The 19,179-nt window shown below is 40.5% G+C and overlaps 1 protein-coding gene across 1 annotated transcript in view; it reads right to left on the bottom strand.

Annotated features, from left to right (window-relative positions):
* The window catches only part of FAF1 (Fas associated factor 1), a 145,967-nt gene extending 127,318 nt beyond the window's left edge, over positions 1-18,649 (bottom strand). Inside the window, exons 1-2 of the mRNA XM_066555616.1 lie at positions 18,433-18,649; positions 1,971-2,039 (exon numbers count right to left, since the gene is read on the bottom strand). Of these exons, the coding sequence (XP_066411713.1) occupies positions 1,971-2,039; positions 18,433-18,477 (114 nt within the window). The 5' untranslated portion in view covers positions 18,478-18,649. The remainder of the gene's footprint in view (positions 1-1,970; positions 2,040-18,432) is intronic.
* Positions 18,650-19,179: the final 530 nt, after the last annotated feature.

Raw genomic sequence — 19,179 nt, 5'->3', positions numbered from 1 at the left:
CAAAAAAAACCCACCAAACAAACAAACCCCACCACATGTGGATCATGCACTTTTAATTCTAAAATAAGAAATGCTACATTTCTCTTAAGTCATGAGCCTTTCCTCAAGTTCTTCTGAAATGCTAAAAACCCTTGCCTAGCAGAGATAGTTGATCCTCTCACACCCCAGGAACTCATTTTCTTCACTCTTCTCTTCCTTTATTCTTTTGTTTCTACCTCCTTGTTAGATTAGCAGGATTTGACTTTCACTCCCACTCCCTTTTTTATTCCAGGGCTGCTTTGAATAAAAATGAGCCAGTGTCCTGTTAAGGACAGACCCTTAGGGCATCTCCTTCCCTTACAGTCTCCTCAACATTATTTTTTTTCTTCTACAACTTACCATTTGCTTTTCATAGACATACCTCTCATTCATCTTCTGCCTAGTTTCAAAAATTATGTACCTTCCTCAAGTACCTCTTGCATTCCTAATTTTCTACCCTTTCTTACTTTCCCTATGCCTTTTTTAAGCTTGCACATTTGGGTCATTACTTCTTTCCTCTCTATATTCTACTTCTAGATCATCTAGTAATCATTAATAAATTAAGTATTTAAAGATGTCCTCATAGCTTTAAAAACTTCATTCTGCTCATTCTGGAGTCTCAGAAGAGACTTGTTCTGACCATTTTTCATGGCACTTCCCTCATTTAACCCAACCTGCTGACCATTTATTGTAATGCACACAATTTACAAATCCCAGAAAACCACAACCAACAGATCTAATGGATTGTATTGGGAACTTCACAACCTGAACAGAATGAACAAGGCTACTCCTTGTCTTCCAGTAAACACTTGTATTTTTAAAAGACCTCATGCCATGTCACTTCAAACAACTATGACAAAAGGTGTTTTAACTCCAACACTCAACACACATCTGGGTTTTTCTGTTTGAAGCCACTGATGACAGACACTCCCTTCTGCTTGCTGGTGTCTCACTCTTGCTCATACCTTGACATGTTGCAAAATACAGACTACAATGTTCATTTTAACATGTAGTTTCAAGTGTTGGGAGTTTGTACTGGTTTACAATAGGTTACAGTTCAAACTACATCCCTAGCCAATTTTGGAAATCTAATTTTTTTCATAATAACTTTCTGATATTTTGGACTGGTCCAAAGGTCACTCACTTGGAAAAGAGAAAAAAAAAAAAGGGGGAAATCAAATGTTTTACAGTTGAAAGGAAGACCATTCACTTTTTAATTAAGTTTGTTGTAGATTACACTTCTAAACCTTAAGAAATTGGATTAATAGTTTCTTTATTTACTAATGCTATGAAGAGTCTTAAAACACCTAAAACTATTTTGCTTGGTTTTATTGGTTTCCTCCTACTTGTCTGCACATTGAACCTTGTGGCAAAATAGATGAGAGGTTTTTTCAGGATGAGTGTTTGCTGGATATTTTGTTTGTACTTAATGGTCTCTGGATAGCACCAAATCTAAATAAAGTTATGGCTTTAATCATCTGACTCAATCCTGCACAACCACCAACAGAAGAGCAACAATCCTAATTTTAAATTAAAAGCAGATGAAAATTTGAAAAAGTTGTTTTATCTTCCCTTTCTTCCATAGGAACCTAAATCCTCAAAACCCATGTGTGTACACACAGGTCTTCTAAAAACACTACCCTTCATAACATTTCTTACACAATGAAGCCAAGAGGAAACTAAAGACAATATGAAACATGGCTTTAGAGGACAAGAAAGAAATTTAAAAATCCTGAAGACAATCACAGCAGAGCAGGGCTTGTTCAACTCAGGATCACATTTACTTGGAGATGAGGCTGTAACAGACCAGAAACAGTCTGCACATAACAGCCTGTTTGTCCCAGCCACGAGACACCCCCAAATTTGAAATAAAGCTACCAGCTGTCTTAGCAAGATGCCATGTCACTGTTATGTGGGGTTGATCTATGAAGTCATTTTCTTAGAATACTTACCACTAAATCCCAGTTATTTTGTTCAAGCAACGTTATAGCTTCATCAATATTTTCAATACCAGTACATGCCTAAAAATAAAAAGAAGCAGTAAAGAGAATTAAAAGCATTGATCACAATCAGGGTATTAATACTTATAATTCAATTCATTTCAACAGGATAACAGGAAAAGTATAGGTTTTCCCTTTCTGTTACAAAAGGGTAATCCAGAAATCAGACTTTAAACATCAAACATTTAGATATAATTCCCTGTTCCATCAGAGGACTCTTGTGTAACCTTGAGCAAGCCACCTAGGGAAGTGAGACCAAGCAGTTATTTGTAAAATTAGGACAACAGTGCTGTCCCATAAAGGTGTTTTACCTTCAAAACTATGAAGCACTCATACTACTTTAAAAGGGAGCACAAAAAACCTTGAAGTTCTATCCCTGTACTCTGGCTTTACCTAGTTCAACAAATTAACACAATAGCATTTTTAAGGTTAACCCTCATAAAACCGTATTTTGAACTGAGCTTAATTGCAAACACAAGAGCACCTCTACTCAGCAAAAGCTGAGATGCAGCAACCTGCTGCCTTTTTTGATACCCAGACCTTTTCAACTATTCAACTTCAGCAGGCAGAGCATTGCTATTCATTCTGCCACATATTTGCCACCATTCACATTGAAGCATATCAGATCTATTTTACCAAAAGGGAAAAGAGGAAACAGCTAAGTTTCTTTCTGGAATTATCTTTCATCCTAACTGTATTCAAACACACAAGAGGAGTTCAGAATTTTACAAGGTCTGAAACATGATCGTGTTCTTTCTGCTCTACCACACAGTTTTATATAACTGTGGTATATAAAACTGCATCCAAAAAATAAAAACCCAAACCTTTTAACAGTAATAACACAGAGTTAGATAGCAGCAGCAAACTATCAGTTTTCCTGATTTCCTTTATGTTGCAAGAGAAGAAGGAAGCTAAGCAGACACTTTTTTTCCTACCAAGACATAAAGAGCCATCAGGTCATATATTTCCCATTTCTTTTTTTCCAATTTACAAGCATGAAAACATAAAAAAGAAGAAATCACGAAGAAATTCAAGGCAAATTCTCTCTTCCTAAATTCAACCCTAAAAAAAATCCACACTTACAAAGCACTACATGCAGTATGTCAACACAAAATGGACCAGTCTGAAGGACCACAAGAGGAAATTATGGAGAATTTTGCCTGCAGAGGGGAGGCAGCACACTGCTCTCATCACCACATCGATCCTCTCTGCAACAAAACAAAATTTCTTCCACTTCAGAGCATGCTGTGTTAATGCTGAATTTCACCCACTTCATATTGGGAGTGCTAAAAAACCACCACTTTGCTCCTTAGAAGCATCATTTTGCCTTCTTTTCCATTATTTCTTGCAGTTATTTCTGAAGTTAAAAATGGAACAAAACTTCAACACAATCCCCAGCAAATGCTTATACATTTATATACACTTAAGCCAGGTAGGTTTGCAGAGTACAGGGCTTGAGCTTGTCATTTCTGAAATCACAGGATGGTTCATACTCCCATCAACCTGCCACTGGAACTGATGTCAACAGATCTGCTGCAAAAAATCCTGCTTTGAGAAAAAGCTCTGCAGAAGTCTGAGATTCTGTTAACATCCCAGTGAAACACACTTAATCTGGTCATTACAGAAAAAGTTACTATTTCTCATTAGTCAGCCCTGCAAAATCTGCATGACCTTTTGAAGAACTACCTTGTGTTCCAACCTACAATAAGAACTTGACCAACAATGTGTTGTTCTCACCCTGGGCTGTGCAGGTGAAGCTGAGGAGATGGTTCCTACAATACAGGCTTTAACACTGGTTTTAGTTGTCCCCTCTTTTTATCATTCCTGCAGCTCTGCTGACTTGCCACTGTCCTCTCTTAGCCCATACTAACTGCAAATCAGTTCAGCTCACTTTGGCATACTCTCATTTTGAGATAAACTAAACAAAATTAGCTTATCCTTCTGCCAGAGCACACAGTGAAAGGAGTTAATTCATGCCAGTGAGGGCAGAGTAATTAAACAGCTAATTCACCTGGCGTGTGCATCCTTCCTGAATCATCCTTCTGGTGACTTACAATGTAAAACAGAAGCCTGCTCTTGGTCACTCAGCAATGCAGAGTCACTGGGTAACAAGAACAGACAGGTGTAAACACCAGCTGAAAATAAAGATCATCAGAATTCTTAATAGCCAAGACAAGCATTTTTGGTCAAAATCTTTGCACCATTCTTACACTCCTTTGTAATATTTGATTTTTGAGGAGTTCTTAAACAAAGATTTCACTTTCCAGATGGATCATTTTTGCTAGCTGTCAATAAAACAGAAAACAAACATTTCAGAATTGCACCAGGAAAGAATGAGTGCTACTTATCAATGTAACCAGAAAAGAGGCATTCCCAGATCTTCAACACACTGTTAATGTCAGAGTTGCAGAAAATTAAGATTATTTAGAATCTTATTATATTGCACTATTTCAACATTCAAACACTACATACAACATACAAATCCTTGCATCAAATCAAAAGCCATCAGTGAGACCAAAAACCCCCAGCAACCAAAAACTGCCGCTTCCTTGTATCTGCATCATGTCATGCAAGCTAAACTAAAGAAAATCATCTGGTTTGCATGTCTTTGATTTTCCCTAAGAAATTAAGCACACAAGACAGGCAGTCCCTCAGTGGCAAGCCTGACATGACGTCAAAGGCTCTGTGGTGACAGATCGGTCCCAGAACAACCTGGCTGCTCCTGCCTTTGTTTTCTTTAGGGAAAGCACACAGGAAACCAGCAGGTTCTGTGAGCAACAAAATTAACAAAGTCTGGTTCCTCATGGGTTTGCCTCTCATCCCTAATTGCAAGGGCTGATTTCAGCTTTTCCTATGGCTGGAAAATTTAAAAGAGCTTCTTCTAATGGAATACTTCCCACATTACCTGGCTTTTTTTTCATTATATTTGGAATAGTTTCATTAGTACAAGTCCAAGGGACACCTGGCACCTTAGGGCTCTATGCCTCACTTATCTAGAAAGGCACACTAGAATTCACAGTGTTTAATTATTTACAATACATAAAGATGTTTTCCTCATGTTTATTCCTTTTATTCTACCCAAGCAAGAAACAAACAAACAAAAATTTAATGGGAAAAAGAAAGTTAATTTTGTTCAGAAAAAAGTGAAAAATCCTTAAAAATATAGCACAGCAGATGAGCCCTAAACATGCAAAAATGCATCTCTGAACAAGTAGAGAGAGGGGCTGAGGAGACTTTTTTTATTATTCACAGATTTTTATTCAGCTTTATTTTCATGAGACACCTGCTTAACAGAAGGCATTAAATATTTTAAAAGAAAATTCCTACCTGAATACTACTAAATCTTGTTTCAGTGAACAACCAGCACATCCTCTAAGTCATCAAAAGATGAAAGGAACAAACCACCACAGAAAAGGTAAAACCTTGAAGGCTCACTGATTTGTAAACCTTTACACATCAGAAAGAAACCAAAGAATTTTTTTGGAGGACAAAGGAGAAGAAAAGGTAGAACAAGTTCCTCCTCCTCCCTGCATTTCCTGTAGATCTAGGATATCATTTTCAGACTTCACAGCAGCTCCAGAGACTCTGCAATCACTTCTGTGCTTTTCCAGACCACACAAGAGGAAAACGAATGCAAAGATGAGAAAACTTTTGTTGTGTGCTGAATACATAATCAGATTCTGAAGATAAAGTTACTGAATGTTAAAACAACCTTTTTAGCATCCTGCTTTTTCAGGGCAGGTAAGTGTTTCCACCAGGCAGATTGAAATTTTCACATAATAAAATTTCAGAGTGTTCTCCAAATTTTTTTTTCCAGGTAGCTTCATATCCCCACAGCAATGGAGACCTTACCCTTGGAATGTTTCACAGGTAAACATTAGGGTGCTAGCCTTGCACAGTAACATCAACCTTAATAAAAGAAGCAAAGTGAGGAAACAATTCAATAGGAACAAGTTGTGAGGGCAGACAGACTCCAAGGCATTTGAGACAAAGCGAGGAGCTGCTTCCAGAAAGCTGTAATGCAGGATGACAGACTGGCTCTTCTAAATCCCTTGCAGGGTGGTCTGACCCCAGCAGCTGTAACAGCTGGATGTGGGGTTTGAGACCCTCTGGGACACCCCACCCCAGCAGCCCAGGCTCCAGCCCACCTCCACAGCCCAGGGAGCAGCTGCCCTCCCCATCTGGCAGCAGCTGCCCCCCAGCACCTGCTGCAGGGATGCAGGATCCATGGCAGAGCTGCAAGGGCCAGCTGCTGCTGCCAGCACAGGGCTGGGCTGCTCCTGCAGCAGCAGCTGCTGGCACTCACATACAGCCTCACACGCTGCCCCCCTGCACAGGAGCTGGCAGGACATGGCATTAGCAGCAAGGCAGGATGTCTCTCACCTGTGGCACCATTCCCCCCCTGGCCAAGGCAAAATGCAGCAGGCAAAGTATCCAAAAGGCCACTTTTGGCCTAAGAGCAGTAGCTGGATATGGAGGACTAAGTCTCAACATTCCTTTTGAACAATTCCATACTTCCTGTGGATACTAACAGTAGCTGTATTTTCTCCAAAAAGGGACCACCTAATCCAAATTAGGCCTAGAACATTTTGTACAACAGGTTCAGGCCCATTAAAACCAGGGCTGTAATTCACAGACAGCTGTGAATTGCATTGGGTACCACTCACTCCTGTAACAGTCAGATTAAAAACAAAATAATCTATAGCTCAGTCCATCATTTCAATGTTTAGCCAAATGCTACAATGCCCAAAGAAACAATTGCATGAAGGCACCAAAAGATTCAACAGGATTGCTTAGGAAGAAAAGCTTTCACCCTCTGGGATGCCCTACAAAAGCTCAGAAAGTCAGCACTAACACACCTGCAAGTGCACAGACAACACCCTAGGAAGTGCTTACTTTTGAAAGCACCAAATAAATTTTTATCACTAGATAGAGCACAGCACCTAGAGTTAACTCCATTCCATAAATATATATGAGGGTTTCAAGAGACATAAGAAACGCTGCCAAAGAACATAAATTGTCAAAAATCAATTCACTATCCCTTGGGTAACTTACTCTTCAAAAATTGAGAGATACTAAAAGCATGAAAAACTCTTTGAGTCCAGGCCACAAACCTGCTCAGGACAGCTGAATTACCCAGATCAGCAGCTTAAAAACAACAAACCACTCAGAGCTGTTCTGAGTAGCATTTGAGCTACAGCAAAGGATATTACCTATCTCCTTGCATATTTCCTGTGTAAAAGAACCAAGATTTACCTTACTGCTTTATTCACCTCTTCAATTACAACCAGACAGTTCACAGACACACTTCAACTCCCTGCCAGGTTTTGCATATCTCCAAAGACAGGGAGTCTACAGCCTCTCTGGGCATTTTGTTCCAGTGCTTTACCACCTTCACTGAGAATTGCTTTTCCTTATATTTAATTATAATTCCCCAAGCTGTAACCTATATCCATTGCCTCTCACCCTCACACTCCAACTGCAAGAGAAATTTGATTCTGTATTGTCTGTTATCACCCACTGTACAACTGAGACAGGAACTAGATCCTCCTGCAGCCTCCTCTCCCAGGCTACACAATGCCAGCTCCCTTAACATCACCTTTCACACAAAAATGCTCCAGCCTCCTCCCTTCCTAGGTAACCCTTCGCTGGACTTGCTCTGCTTTGTCAGTGCAGTGACTGATGGCAAACTCAGTACTCCTGGCAGCAGTGCTCTCCCCTGAACAATGAGAAAGAATGGCCTCCCTCAGACTCCCAGAACACTTGTACAGCCCACTAAGTGGCTACTACTGCTTCTAGAAAAATCCTTAAGCATTCCTAACAAATCCTTAAGGATTCCTAACAAAAATCAGGTTCCTAGATGCAAGATTTTTAAACAACCCAATCCCGAGTTTCCTCTTTCTAGAGTCAAGCATAGGACTTTGCTTCTTTTGCCCAGCCATTATGAGGAGAATGGCTCAGTAATCAAGGATAAATATCAAGTCTCCATAAAGAACCAAGGCTAGCTCCAGATTGTATCAGCTAGAAATCCACTCAAACCCAGAAAGATTTAGGATACTAAATCACTCATGGCATGTTAATAAGTCAGAAAATTTTCTTTAAATTCACACATACACTGTTGCAATGGTGATTACATCAAAGCTACTGAAACAAAGTGTAACACTTCTTCCCCCAAACCAGGTAAAGTTAAGCCAACATGCCTAGCCAAGCAAGTAAAGGCTTTAGTACCATAATATCAAATTTAAGATGCCTGTGGAACTCCCTTCCGGGCTATTAAGAGATGCAGCACATTCAGATACTCAGAATTTAGATTTTTTTGGTACCTCAGTTCTTCTCCTCCCAGAGTGCCACCAGTATCAGGATCACCTCCACAGACTTCAGCAGCTCCACCCTTCTGTGGCATCCATCCCTGCTCATTCTAACCCTGCAACAACCCTAACAGTGTATCGAGACTGTTCTTAATATGAGTCATCCGTGGTTATTAAATTAACTTTTACTTCTGTTTCAGACAAACACTCAGAAAACAACATCCAGGCATATCGACCAAGACACAGACTGAAAGGTCACCTACTGCAAGCATCTAACTGAAAAGATAAGAATGCTTCTCTGTTTTTTCATACTCAGAAGACCATCTGGTAAAAATTAAGCAGATTCACCAGCTGTTCATTTAGCAAAAACAAGCTAATTTACTTACCAGCATCAGAAATCAAGAAAGGGTTTAGGCAAATATGCCAGAATAAAGTTTGCCCAACGCATTTTAATTCCCACACCCAACTACTTACAAATTTCATCATTCTCCTATTTGAGCATCTCCTTAAGCAAAGCGAGGTGGGGAAGGGAGAGGGGAGAAGGAAAAATAATATTTATGAAGGTCACAGAAGACATTTCAACCTGTAGCTACCAAGCAGAAAGGAGTGAACTTTGCCCATACTCTGAGATGACTGCAAGCCTTCCAAACAAAGCAAGCTGGGGACAAAGTCTAAACTGGTAGCATGAAGCTCTAACCACTTCTCAGCAGAACTAACTCACTCAGCACCACACTAACCACGTTCAAATGGATTCCAGCAGACTGTCAACTCTCCCAAGACTCTGGAGCAAATTCTGATTCCAGAATACCACGAAGGCAGATCCCTAGGAAGCCCATGAGCTGAGCCAAGACATGAACTCAAGCCTCCCAAGCCCCATGCTAACACTCCAGTGTTTAAGCCACACACGTTACATACAAAGAGCAGTGGTCAAACTGAATTAAAACACAAACCAAAAGTCAGTACCCATTAATTAGTACCCTACGCTACCAAACCCATTTGTCTTTCCTGAGGACTGAAGACAGCCTTTACCCAACAACTACAAACATGTTTTAGTTAGGATTATCCCAAAGTTTCTGTGTTTGTTTAATACTTTTATTAAGGATGTCAGTGAAAGCAAAACCCCAAGGTTTCCTGAATCATTTTGCCCTTACAGTATCACATAAGAAAAACTGATGGAAAAAAGAAAATAATTGCATGGGTCAAACAAATGCTTGCTGCACATTTGCACTCATCTCCTTTCTCCTCATTATCTCAAAAGCAGCAGAATTTTAAAAACAACTCAACAATAAATAAAAGCCACTTTCTAGATAAGCACACAAAGGAAGAGTACTGATCCATACAAAAGAATATTTTAGTCAGCATTTTGCAAACACTCTTTTTATTTTTTTGTGAAGAACAGGACAGCAAGAAACAGACATACTCTTCAAAACCTGGAAAAGGCATTGGCATGGTTTAACTCCAGCCAGCAGCCAAGCCCCATGGAACTGCTCACTCACTGCCCCAGCAGTGGGACCAGGTAGAGAATCAGAAGGGTAAAAGCTGGAAAACTCACAGTTTGAGATAAAGACAGCTTAATAGGGAAAGCAAAAGTCACTCACACAAGCAAAGCTACAAAAAGAAATAATTCCCTGCTTCCCATGGGCAGGCAAGTGTTCAGCCACCTCCAGGACAACGGGGTCCCACCACATGTAGTGGTTACTTGGGAAGACAAACACCAACACTCTGAAGATCCTCTCTTCCTCTTTCTTCCCCCCACTTCATACACCAAGCATGATGTCAGATGGTCTGGAAAATCCCTTTGGTCAGTTTGGGTCCCCTGTCCCAACTTCCTGTGCACCCTCAACCCCTTCCTAGTGTAGCAGAACAAGAAGCAGCAAAAGCCTGGGCTCTGAGCAAACTCTGCTCAGCAAAAACAAAAACATCTCCTTATTATCAACTCTGTTCAGCACAAATCCAAAGCAGAGCCCCGTAACAGCCACTGGGAAGAAAATTAACTCTACCCCAGCCAAAACCAACAGGCATCCAGAGCAGGGAAACAGCAGCACATTCAAACTCCAAGTACAGGTCATACCAATAGCACAGGCCAACAAGGGCTGAAAAGAAAAAAAAAAAAAACAAAAAAACAAACAAACAAAAAAAAAACAACAAAAACAAAACAAAACAAAAAAAAACAAAAAAACAAAACAAAAAACAAAAAAAAAAAAAACAGCTTTATTAATATTATATAAGCTTTTAAAAGCATCAGGCAAGAAAGCCTGACAGGGAGTCAGTGGGACCAAAGGAAGAAAACAGTAAAGAAGTATTCAAAGAAGGTAAGGGCATATCAGAAAAGCTACATGAATTCTGTGCACTGATACCCACTACTGAGGAACTTTGAGACCATCCTGTAACACAGCTGATCTGTACTGACAACACTCTCATCCTAAAATGTCAGCAGAGACACACAGAGCAAACCACTAGATTTGTGAGAGTCCCCAAAACTCTAAAGGAACTTATATTTAAGTTTTTCACAGCAGACTCCTCTTTAAATCAGTTTGATTAAAGGTGAAATCAACACCACATTCCCTGTGTTGTGGTGCAAACCATTAGGGGTTAATATTTCTACAGCTCAAATTTGACTTCTGTACTAATAAGAAACAGCAGAAATTCCAATAAACTACATAGAATAGGCTTAGTATGTACATGTATACGACACACTGAGGAAAAGTGAACACAGCTTCTATAGAGCAAACTCACATATCACAAAACTACTCAAATGTCTCTCAAGAACTCAGCCAGTTGAAGAACACAAGACTAACTCAAGCTGGCACAGTTTATTTCCAAAGTTTTACAACAAACTCATCAAGCTTTACAACAACATCATCAAGCTTTCAAAATGCTGACTTCCAGAAACTAGGATGAGGTAAATCCATTCACATCCTGTTTCTTTCAGCTCTTTCCTAAGGACCAGCCACTGCTGTAGAAAAGACATTAGGTCAGCTGGGTCTTCGATCTGAGCTGATATGGCACCTTTGGTATTTGCTCACACAAACAACCTGACCTTTAGAAAAAAAAAAATTATAGAAGTGACTCAGTTTCAGTGTTCTTGTCTTTATAAATTGTTTTCTGCAATAGTTAAAAAGGAAACATATATAAAATAACCCAAGGGCTAACGTATTCTGTTCTAGTTTCAAAATGTTTCTTAAGAACTTCAGCTTTAATGACTTATCTTTTGAAAGCATTAACTACTGTTGTGGAACAAAGACCTGCTCAACCAGTCAGACATAGAGGACCAGTAGATGACTATTTCAATAGACCAAACAACATGTCATGCATACATGAAGGCCTTGATTTCCTCTTTGAGCAGTTTCTTTTTACAATTGCACATTAACTAGTCAACTCTAAAAAATGGACTTAATTAGTAGGTATCAATCCAGCCAGTAAGAATGTCATTTCCTTTCATCCAAATAATGAGGGACGAGTAAAATGTTAGGTACTTCCCCAGGCCTTTTATTCTAGTTCCTACAGTAGTTAAAGGAAAGGACTCATCTAATGGCTGCCCCACATATGCACAAATTTATTCACTGACTAGAAAAATATGAGATCCTGTCAAAGATTTGCCATGTAGTTCCTCTAAAAAGCTACCTTGTACTTCTAGTGTGGAAGTGTGTGAAAACTAGGCTTGCAATGGTAACTGAATCATAAGAACTGCCCAAATACAGAGCAAAACTCTGCCCTTTCAGGCTTTCCAGCTCCAACACAATATTCTCAAGATGGGAGATTCTCAAGGCCCCTTAAGACATGTAGCAAATGGCTCAAATGCTCATCCTCTCCCACACCTCCTTCCACACAGAAATATGAACTCAGTAAGTGTAAAGTTTACTGTAATTGATCCCTGCTTACTAAGACATATTAGCCATGTGGTATTTTCAATATGACAATTTGCACAGTATCTTTCAATGAAAGTCCATTCCTAGCCTTTGGGAGTACATATAATTATTAATTTCAATATTATAATTAGTACTGGTTGTCATGGCATTTGAAAAAGGATCCTACAGCTACCACCTCTCAATCTGTTTCAGTGACCTACTAACCCAAATACCTATATGAATGGGCTGATGGAAATGGTGACATGATTACTATGATGTCAAGAGTCTTTTCAAGGTAATTGAATGAAAAAACCAGAATAAACCTCTTTCTAAAGACAAATTGGTGCTCCAGTGGTAAATTATTCAGGTTCCTACAGCAGGAGTGTAATGCACACAAATCATAGCCAAAGTAGCCTCTTTCTTTTCTACAAATGTCAGTTAGTATTTCTAATTAACTGTCTGCCCTTACATCAGAGAAATTAACTGGCGTTTCCGTGAAGAGCTATCAGTGAGACTATCCAAGTTATGTTTCTAAAAGGACACCACTCTTACTCCAACTTCTTATTTGTGACTCTGGAACCCACTTCACCTTCAGTTTAGAGGCCAGTAAATCAATTAGCCTTGTTCTGATGAACCTGACCTTTGTGATGACAACTGAGCCTAAACGTATCTAAAGAAATGAAACTCCAAAACCCACAAGGAATAAATTAATAGAAGTGATGGCAGAAGTGACTGGTAGCAGACAGTGAAAATGGCAAAAACCAAGAAGAACACACTAAGCATGCAGTATGTTTTTATCACGTCTCTTGGCCCTAGGGCCGTTTACAGCAAACAAAACCAACTGTGTTCCAAACCAAGAGGTCCAGCTACCAGTTCCAAAGGTGTTACTGACTGGGTAATATAAAATTATAATGTGATAAAATCCAACAAGGATTAAAAGGAATTCTAATCAAAATGCAAATTAAGAGGCCTCACAAGTATGAACTTCAACATCCTACAGTGTCCTAAAGGCCTCTTTTTACACTGAAAAACAGTCCTCTTATCTATTTTAAAATTTAACTAAAGATACAGTAACCTATATCCATTAAAACAGGTCAGGTGAAGCAGTGCAGAGCATCTGGGCACCTGACTATGAGATACCCAGCAAAGCCCACTTTTAACTAAAGACACCCAGCAGGAGGTTTGGTTAAACAAACCTGTCTATCCCAAACCCTGATTTCCAACCTCTGGAGTTCTGGATTTCCTTCCAGCTACTGTGGAGAGATCTGCAGAGCTCAGTTCAGCACCCACTGCAACTCCACATTCTACAGAGAGGCCACACTACAGAGAGGTTTTGGTTTGACTAAGACTGAGCTTTAAGCTCAGACAGATCTGAACAAATGTACACCCAGGTATATAGGGAGACCTTCTGATGAAAATGTAGGCCTCCAAGAACTTTAAATCTTTGGAGAGAATCCTCCAGCTTATGTTCAAACTTTGACTGGAACTCTCTTCAGCAACAACCTTTTGTTGAGAGCCTTGTTCCAAATTCCCAAACACTCCACTGAAACCCTGCAAAGAAAGCAAGAACAGCCCTTTCTGCCCCAGCACCTTAACATGTCTTTTTCTTTCAGAAATTAATATTAAGGACATCCACTTTGAGATTTGTTCAGAACCCACAGTGAGTGGTTTATCCTTACAGAAATGTTTGAAACACTTTCCAGCCCCCACCCTAAGTCACAGTCCAGGGCCAGAATCAAGGGTGTGAACTTGAAGCTATTCCTGTATCTGCCCACCTTTTCCACCCATCAAATCTTTATAGTGGCAATAAATTAAAATGACAGAAAACCTGACCCACCATGCCAACAAGCACAGAGGAAAGCAAAGCTCACTTAGCACCCTTAAAAAAATGTATACAAATGTCAATTCTGCACATACACACAGACTGTTGGACAGTGAAAACTGTTCACAACTGAAATAATCTCCTACAGGGCTGAAGCAGACAGGAACAGAAAAAAAACAAACCAAACCAAAAACTTTATCTTGTCAGTTATTTAACAGCACTGTGTTAACCTCCAGGTGAAAAGATTCTCCAGTTTCTTTAATTTTTACCATTCCAGAAGGAAACAAGTAGATTGAATTACAATTAAATCTTCAAAAACAAGCAAAACAAAAAGTAATAAACTGATGTATCACTGTCATGGCCAATTTTATAATTTAAAACACAACCATTTAGCATGCTTTCTCACTTTGCTGCAAACTGATGGCAATGAGGTTCTCTCTTCCCAAATCCCCCTTGCTCCTCCCACAACCTGTTTTATGAAAGAGATTGACAGAAAGTTGAAGTTTGAAAAAAAAAAAAGACATTTTTATACACAAGTGTGTGAATCACACAGAAGTAGTCTACTATCCAGTTTTTAAAAATTTTGGAAAAGGAAAAAATAAAGCACATACCTTGGTTTCACAATGAACATAGATGAAAGAGGGAAGAAGAAAACTACTAGAAATCCATTGTCTCAATGAAAGCAAGGATTTTTGAGTTCTGTCATTTCACTCTGAAATCCTCCCACCCTGACCAAATCCTGACCATTATTTGGTCAATGAAAAACATGAATTCTTTGAAGAATTTCCTCCTGAAGCTCCAGAGTGACAGATATTCTTGTAATACATGGACACACAGGAGCTGGCAACCCCACAACACTGCAACCCTTAGGCCCACTCCACATTTAGGATGTTGTGAGGACAAGTACACAGCATGAATAAAGGGGTCCTATAGGAGAACATAACTTATGAGGACAAGAAGATATTCTCGCTAATTTTAGTTCCAATCCTAAGTGAAGCTGTAAAAACAAAAGCAAAAGTGCTAGTGTGCAAAAACATCAGTATCTGACACTTCTGCCAATACTCAAAGTTAAACTTTGGGAATGAAGACCAATCTATGTCAATTAAATGAAGCTCTGTGTAACTAAATTTTACAATTTAAAAAGAAAAAAAAAATCTGTTTTCTTTATAGTGAAAAGCAGAGCCCAAACTGCAAGAGATCATGAGTGTATTTGTACCATGGGAGCAGCTGGGTATCCCACTGAAGATGGAAGCACACTTTGCAGTTAAACACAACAAACAACAGAACAGTTGTTAAAAAATTGGTATAAATTATATGCCCTTATTTCCCCCAGTATGTGAAGTATGTTGCAGCATCACTTACCAATTCACATGCAGCTACCTTTCTGAAGAATTTATGCTACTAAAACAAGCTGGTGTGCTTTTTCCTATGGAGTTTTTCCTTTATGCCAATGACACTTTGTGGAGAAGTTCTGAATTGCATTTAGCAAAAAAAGCTAAAACTTGTTTGTGCACTGAACTCCACACCAGCTACTTCCACTGAAAACAATCAGGCTACTCACACACAAAGCAAAGCTTCTGCATAATCTTTCCTAAGTGTGGGCCTAAGAAGGAAGAGTTAGGCAGGTTGCTTATACAGCCCACATGCATGAATACGTATTTTGTGCTCCTTGGGTAGCACACAGTAGCCTCGTTAAAAAGGAGAGGAAAAGAAAATAATTATAAACCACACAGAACAGGCTTAAATTGTTCTGAGACATTAGGCAAAAATATTTTGGTAGATCACTCACTGTGCCTTACTCTATACTCAAAATATTTCATAAAATACCATGGCTTTGTGTGTGTGTATATATATATGTATAAAATATATAAATTTAAACATATATGCAAAATACTTTCTAAAAAGAAGTAATTCTCTTTAGTACCTCCAAATGCAGAAGTAACCTGTTACTACAATCAGAGCTAAAAAGAAAAAAACAAATGCAATACAAATTCTTGCTCTAGCTGAAACCCAAGGCAAAACCCCTAATAACTCTGGAAGATACTAAATAAATCCATGAAAGCTTCACAAAAGCATCAAGCATCAGTACAATTATGATTTCATTTCTTTTTTTTTTTTTAATGGGGAGAGAAAACCCTTTCAACTTTCAGAAGTTTAAAGACCACTACTCTATCCCCCTTAAACACAACTTGGGAAAAGTGAGGGTGAAATGGTGATGGAAGTTTCCTTCCCAATTTAATTCACCAAAGATTAGCTGAACTAAACTACAAAGAATTGCTTTTGAAATTTTCACTGTGTGCACCATTTTTCAATAAGACACCTCACATAAACATAGAAGATGGCAGCAGAACTCTGAGAAACATATTTATTAATTAAAAGGTACAGAAAATATAGGAGGGAAAATCATGCAGAATTACTTTGCACATAATGTTTTATTCTCCATTTTAAATTCTTAGTGAATGAGTTGCAATTCCACCAAGTACTTAAAAGACCCAAAAACCTTGACTGTTTTGTAACAGCCTACAGATTCAAGGCCTAATAATGACTGACATTGTCCTTTACTAATCTGAATCTTTAACAGCGTGACAATTAACAGTTCAGTACTTCAAAATCAGGTAGACACTTGATATAATCTTAAAAAGAAATACAATGAAACAGGAAAACAAAGTTGTCTGCTGAAATACAAGAGGAAAATGTTTGGGTTCTTTTTAAGCAAGGATTGGTATATGATAAAATATTTCCTGTGTCCGAGGTTCAGACACATTATGTCATCCACCCTTGATCTAAAACTGGCTTCTGTGACTCCACCACCCACCTGCAAGTTTGCAATGATACTTACTTGTCTTCATGGTACCAAACACTGCAGTTGCTCTTACACTTTTATTAATGGTTTCAAAATCCAACAATACTGCAAAATAGCAAAAATCACCTGCAAAGTCTAAATCTGTATTGAAAATTCTGTTAAACAAATAATCTTAAATTCGCCAGCCACTAATCTCATCTTCTGGGATTCCTGATTCTAAGTTCAGGTAATAATGTGGGATCCCATAAGAATCTGTTCCCACAGGTATGAATGCAGAATTGGGGTCCCAGTTTCCTTTCACACAGTGTGCTGTTCCTGGAAAAACTCCTTTGTGAAATCCCAGCCCTAAAATTGGGATGTCATCCCTTACATACACAACAAAGTAGTGTCAATATAGTAACATTTGATAAGCATTTTAATGAACACAGGTGTAAGATATGGGGTACAGGAGGGGATGACAGTTCCCTGTTACCAGCTGGGAACTCCATGGGTTACATCAGTGAGATACCTGGTACCTTTTGCAACAGAGGAATTACTTAATTACATAATACACAGGAATTATTGTGCACACCACAGTCACCCTACCTGTAGCTCCAAAGAAACACACACACAGAGTGAATTGGTGGGATTATTTTTTTTTTCTTTTCAACTAAATGAAATAGTTTCACTGCATTTTAAGAAGCTGAACATACAGATGGCAGTTTTACAAATCAATCCAAGGATATCCAAGTGCCAACCCATGTAAGAACAACCACTGCAAATGGACAGAGCTTAAAAAAACCCAGATGGATTAAAAAGCAAATATTAAAAAAGTATATTCAAATATCATCTGATTCCTTTCCCAGATGTGTTTGGCTCCCCCCACTATTTCAAATGCAGGTATCCTCCACTTTTTCACTTGGTCTTAGGAAAACAATATAAAACAAGCAATATCAAGAAATAATATATGCTCCTAAACACATCACTTTCACTTACAGAAGGACTTTATTCTGGGGATAAGATATAGAAGTCTGAAATTAAATTACAACCCCTTTGTAAGGGAAGGAAAGGTAACAAACAACTTGGAAGAGGATATTCCTCCCTTCCACACAAACACGCTGCTGTTTGGAATGGGGTGGGAAGAGTTTTACCGTCATCACAACAGTCATAGGCTGAGGCAACCATGGAGTTTAGTGTTGATGCTGGAATGGAAACACCTCTGTTCAGCACTAATCTGTAGTACCAGCAAGTGATTCACTACAAACATTGTGACAAATCATGTGGACTGATGAGTTTTGTATCCTCCCTGGCATTTGCCTCTTCCAAGTGAGCTGCCTCACAGCTGTCCCAGGGCCTGGGTGGTTGCACAGGGTAGGAACGAGCAAAGTGGATGAAAAAGCTTTATTTTATCAATTAAAAACTGAAACTCTCTAAGTTAAAGAAGACATTTTGTTCACGCACCTTGAGAGAAGAGGGCACACGCTCCCCATTTCTGACAAACAAAAAAAGAAGGAAAGAGAGAGCGGAGGCTTCAGAGGGTGGGCTTCACACCCACCAGCCCGGACCTCCCCACAAAGAACAAGCAGCACAGCAACGAGGAGAAAGAGAAAAGCAGCGAGAGGCCACGGCTGTGTGGCGGCGGCTTGAAATTTACCTGGAAATCAGCCAATATCATTTCTCGGTCCATGTTGGACGCCATTGCAGCCAGCTGTGTCCCGGCTCTGCTCGGACCCGCGCACCTGGAGCCGCTGCCGCGGGGAGGACGGGGCAGGGTGGGAGCTCAGGAGCTCATGGAGGCGCCGCGCTGCGCTCGGGCTCCCGCGGCGCCCCCGGGCTGCCCCTGCCGGGGCCGAGCAGGGGAGGAGGCAGGAGAGCGGCGGGCCGGGCGCGGGGCCGGGAGCGGGCAGCGCTGCCTCAGCCGCTGGCCCGGGAAGGAGGAGGAGGAGGAGGAGAAGAAGGAGGAGGAGGAGGAGGAGGAGGAGGCAGCGCCGCTCCCCGCCTGCCTCCACAGCGCCTGTGTCGCACATTTTGCCTGTCATTGAGGTCGCAAAGAGGCGCTTTGCGGCCGCCACGTGACTGCCCGCCTGTCAAGCGCTCCCGGAGCCGGGGGCGGGACCGAGCCGGGACCGGGACCCGGCGGCACCGGAGCGCAGCGGGGAGCCCCGGCCCGGCCGGAGCTGCCACAGCGAGGCGGACACAGCCTCACGTCCCGTGCCGGGGTTTGGCGGCTCCCCGGGCCCGGCCGCGGCGCGAGGTGTCCGGGCTGGGCTTCGCCGCCGGCTGCGGCCTAACGGCTCTGAGGGGAGCTGGCTGCAGCCGTGCCCGGGCGGCGCGGGGAAACGCGGGCCGCTGCAGCTGCCGGGCGGAGCGCGGCCCTGCCTCTCTGTGCGGGAGCGGGGCA

The sequence above is a fragment of the Molothrus aeneus genome, chromosome 9 (genome assembly GCF_037042795.1).
Source record: "Molothrus aeneus isolate 106 chromosome 9, BPBGC_Maene_1.0, whole genome shotgun sequence".
NCBI classification, from domain to species: domain Eukaryota; kingdom Metazoa; phylum Chordata; class Aves; order Passeriformes; family Icteridae; genus Molothrus; species Molothrus aeneus.
The sequence above is the reverse complement of the archived record's forward strand: the minus strand, read 5'-3'. Positions and strand labels throughout refer to the sequence as shown.